The 3,847-nt window shown below is 38.4% G+C and overlaps 1 protein-coding gene across 1 annotated transcript; it reads right to left on the bottom strand.

Moving 5' to 3' along the window:
- Nucleotides 1-2,282: 2,282 nt before the first annotated feature.
- LOC114273494 (uncharacterized) lies at nt 2,283-3,520 on the bottom strand. Its single transcript, XM_028215297.2, has 2 exons — nt 3,206-3,520; nt 2,283-2,969 (listed from the first exon to the last, which is right to left on the bottom strand). The coding sequence occupies exons 1-2, from the start codon at nt 3,518-3,520 to the stop codon at nt 2,283-2,285; spliced, it is 1,002 nt and encodes a 333-aa protein (XP_028071098.2).
- Between the last annotated feature and the right edge of the window lie 327 nt (nt 3,521-3,847).

Here is a 3,847-nt window from a genome sequence, read left to right on the forward strand (position 1 = left end):
AGGACATACATTCATTCAGTAATACCAGTTCAGTAAACAGTTCAGTTCAGTATTCAAAAGATATCAGTTGAACATATCTTTACACAATTGTTACTCACAGAGTTTGGGCTACGGTATGCTAGAGCGTGTCTCCCCAGTCGCCAACCCTACACAGTTCACAGGTTGAACACACACTAAGCTACACAGTTGGGAAATATCATAACTTAATCCCTAATTTGCCTTGGTGTGTTCTACAACGATATCCTCATCTAAATGTCTTAAACTAGGCCTAAGAATGCCTAGAATGGGATGAGGATGCAAAAATACACTTAGAAAACATTTTGCAAAGTTGCTGAAAATAGGAACCTCGCTCGAGCGAGACTTTCTCCGCTCGAGCGTAAGTCCAAAATCAAAGGCTTTGCTCGAGCGAGGAATCCTTCGCTCGAGCGGTCTGCAAAACAGTAAAAATACTAGATGCTGAGATTTTACGCGCGATGGTCGCTCGATGGTCGCTCGAGGGGAGCCCTGGACAAAGGTGCTCGCTCGAGCGGGGAACCCTTCGCTCGAGCGAGGAAGCCAAATCTGGAATTTCCAGATTTGCCTCCCAAGCTCAAACCAAGCATTCTACCACTCCAAACTCGACCTCTTGGGCCCAAATTATGGAAAACATAACTAAATTCAATGTATAACAAGTTTCAAAGCTCAATTTATGAATTCAAGCCCCAAAGGTGAGTCAATTAAAGCCATATTCAAACCCATTTTCAAGAATATGAAGAACATGCAAACATGCATGGATTCAAACCAAATTCAACCTTCAAAGCTTGTTCAAATGGACTCATTTCTTCAAGAACATGATGAATTCATGGGGTATGACCAAAAGATGGACATGCATGTGAGGAAACATGGACTTACAACCTCAAAACTTCAATATATGTACATGCATGCAACAATTAAGCCACAAATCAACATCTAAACCATGTTTGGCTCTACACTCCTTCAATATGACATAAATCATGCAAGAATCAACTCAAAACATGAACAAGAAGACAATGGAGCTACCTTTAGTCTTGTAGTTCAAGAAGGGAGCTCAAATATGCAATCACTTCAACAATTTCTTCAATTACCAAGCAATTTACAAGCAAAATTGAGATGAACTCCACTCCTCTAGTTTTTCTCTCTCTATGGTCGGCAATGAGAGGGGAAATGGCTGAGGAAATGTTGTCTTTGGCTCAAGTGTATGAGTGTATACAAGGCTTAAAGATGTGTGAGATAGTGGCCCACTCAAGGGCAAAAACGGTAATTAAGTCCAACTCTTTAATTAGCTTAATTTATTCTAATTTAATCGTACCCAATCAATTTTCGGATAAATATACCATAAAATCACATTAATTCTGAGGATCATGGAACATCAATCGGTTTCTAATTCGGCCGCCGATATGGCCTTCAATTAGCAGTTTAAACATATAAGCATGAATAGATAATCATACAGTCAAACAGATAGAATGCAATTTAACTAACATATACTCAATCAATTTGGTTTCCAATTTCAGTCAGTCAGTTCAGTACTTTGATCAGTTCAATTATCAGTCATAATCAGTTCCATTTAGCAGTAATCGACGATTAACGGTAATCAATCAGTCATCAGTCGGTAAACAGTATGAGGGTTGTTACACTTTACCCCAATGCCCTCTATTTATACTTGAACAAGAGTGAGGCCCAAGCTTACGAGATCACATGTACATCCCACCTCCCTCTCGTGCCATCTGTTTATGAGGGGACCAAGTGGACATGCAGATGCTTCTTATTTTGCTATTTTCTTGACCCTTGCTTTCATCTCCATGATATCACCAAGGGCCAAGTTGACCCTTGGCCCCCACCGAAATTTACTTGGTTTTTTTTTTTTTTTAATTCAATTCTAAAGGTTATAATTTCTAAAATTACTTATGATTATACGTTAGGTTCATGTCGAAAAACCTCACTATCCAACTATAAAACCTCACTATCCAATTATAAAACATCACTAACCACTTATTGAAATATTTAACGTGTGGTGCCTAGCAACTTATTTCCTTAACAATTTCCAATTTCCTAAATTATGCATTTATTCATTTAGTTATTTATTTTTATTTTTATTATTATTATTTTTTGTTTTATTTTATTTATTTGTTTTGTTTTATTTTATTTATTTTTTTATATTATTTTTTTATAATAATAAAGAATTCTATTTATTGCAGTATTGAATAAAATTTACAAATTCGAATGTCACATTTCTCCTCTCCTTAAAAGAAGTTTGTCCCCAAATATTACATACCTTGGTTTTCGAAAAGGTGTGGATATTTGGCTCGTATTTGACTTTCAGTTTCCCACGTTGCTTCTTCAACACGATGGTTTCTCCATAAGACTTTTACGAGAGGTATAGTCTTATTTCGAAGGACCTGATCACGACAATCGAGAATCTGTACAGATTGCTTTTTATAAGAGAGGTCTTCTTGCACTTCCAAGTTCTCATAATCAACAACATCCTCTGGATCTCGAAGATACTGTCGAAGCATCGAAACGTGAAACACATTATGGACATTGGACAGTTCGGGTGGAAGCGCAAGGCGATATACCACAGGACCAATTCTTTCTAGTATCTCAAATGGCCCGATGTAACGTGGGTTTAACTTTCCTCGTTTTCCAAATCGGATAACCCTTCTTGTGGGTAAGATCTTTAGGAACACATGATCTCCTATTTGAAATTCTAAGCCCCATCTTCTCGTATCCGCATAGCTTTTCTGGCGACTTTGGGTAGTGCGAATTCGCTGTTGGATGAGTTGAATTTTATTACTTGTTATTTGCACGATCTCGGGGCCTAATAGTTTCTTGTCTCCTACTTCTGTCCAACACAGAAGTGATCGACATTTTCTTCCATATAGTGCCTCGTATGGTGCTATTATTATAGGTGAACTCCACCAAAGGTAGGTGATCATCCCAATTATCTTTAAGGTCTAACACACATACACGTAACATATCTTCCAAAGTCTGGATTGTTCTTTTGGATTGCCCATCAGTTTGCGGGTGATAAGGCGTGCTAAACTTCAGAGTGGTTCCTAAAGCTTCTTGTAATTTGTTCCAGAAATGAGACACGAAGCGGGGGTCTTTATCAGATACGATTGAAACTGGGGTGCCGTGCAAACGAATGATTTCCTTAATGTATAGAGTGGCGAACTTAGAGAGGGAGTACATGATTCTGATCGTGATACATCTTCGTATTACCAAGGTGGATCGCAAACCTTGAGCTATGAGCTTCTACCAATACCCTTTTCTTGAGTTCTGGAAGGTCGGGTATGCAAATTCGATTCCGAAATTTTAGCATCCCATTACTTATCGTGAAGTTAGGATCAAGCGTGCTTCCTTGTTCCTTGTACTTTTTCATCAAAAGTTTATCTTCACATTGGCGGATTCTAATTTCTTCAATCAACTTGGGTTCCACGATTATGTTGGCAAGTAGTCCATTGATCTTACGGGGAACGAGGGTACATGCCAAACTTTTGGTCATTTTTCGACTTAATGCATTTGCTACTACGTTAGCTTTGTCGGGATAGTAATGGATCTCTATATCATAGTCATTCATAAATTCTAGCCATCGTCGTTGCCTCATATTCAATTCCTTTTGTGTAAACAGATATTTGAGACTCTTGTGATCAATGTAAATCTCACAGGTTGCACCGTAGAGATAATGACGCCAGATCTTGAGGGCGAAGATCACCGTAGCCAATTCCAGATCATGAGTTAGGTAGTTCCTTTCATGAGTTTTTAGTTGGCAGGAAGCATAAGCAATGACCTTCCCATTTGGCATAAGAACACAACCCAAACCATTGTATGA

The sequence above is a fragment of the Camellia sinensis genome, chromosome 12 (assembly GCF_055761805.1).
Source record: "Camellia sinensis isolate YWXY chromosome 12, ASM5576180v1, whole genome shotgun sequence".
Lineage (NCBI taxonomy): Eukaryota > Viridiplantae > Streptophyta > Magnoliopsida > Ericales > Theaceae > Camellia > Camellia sinensis.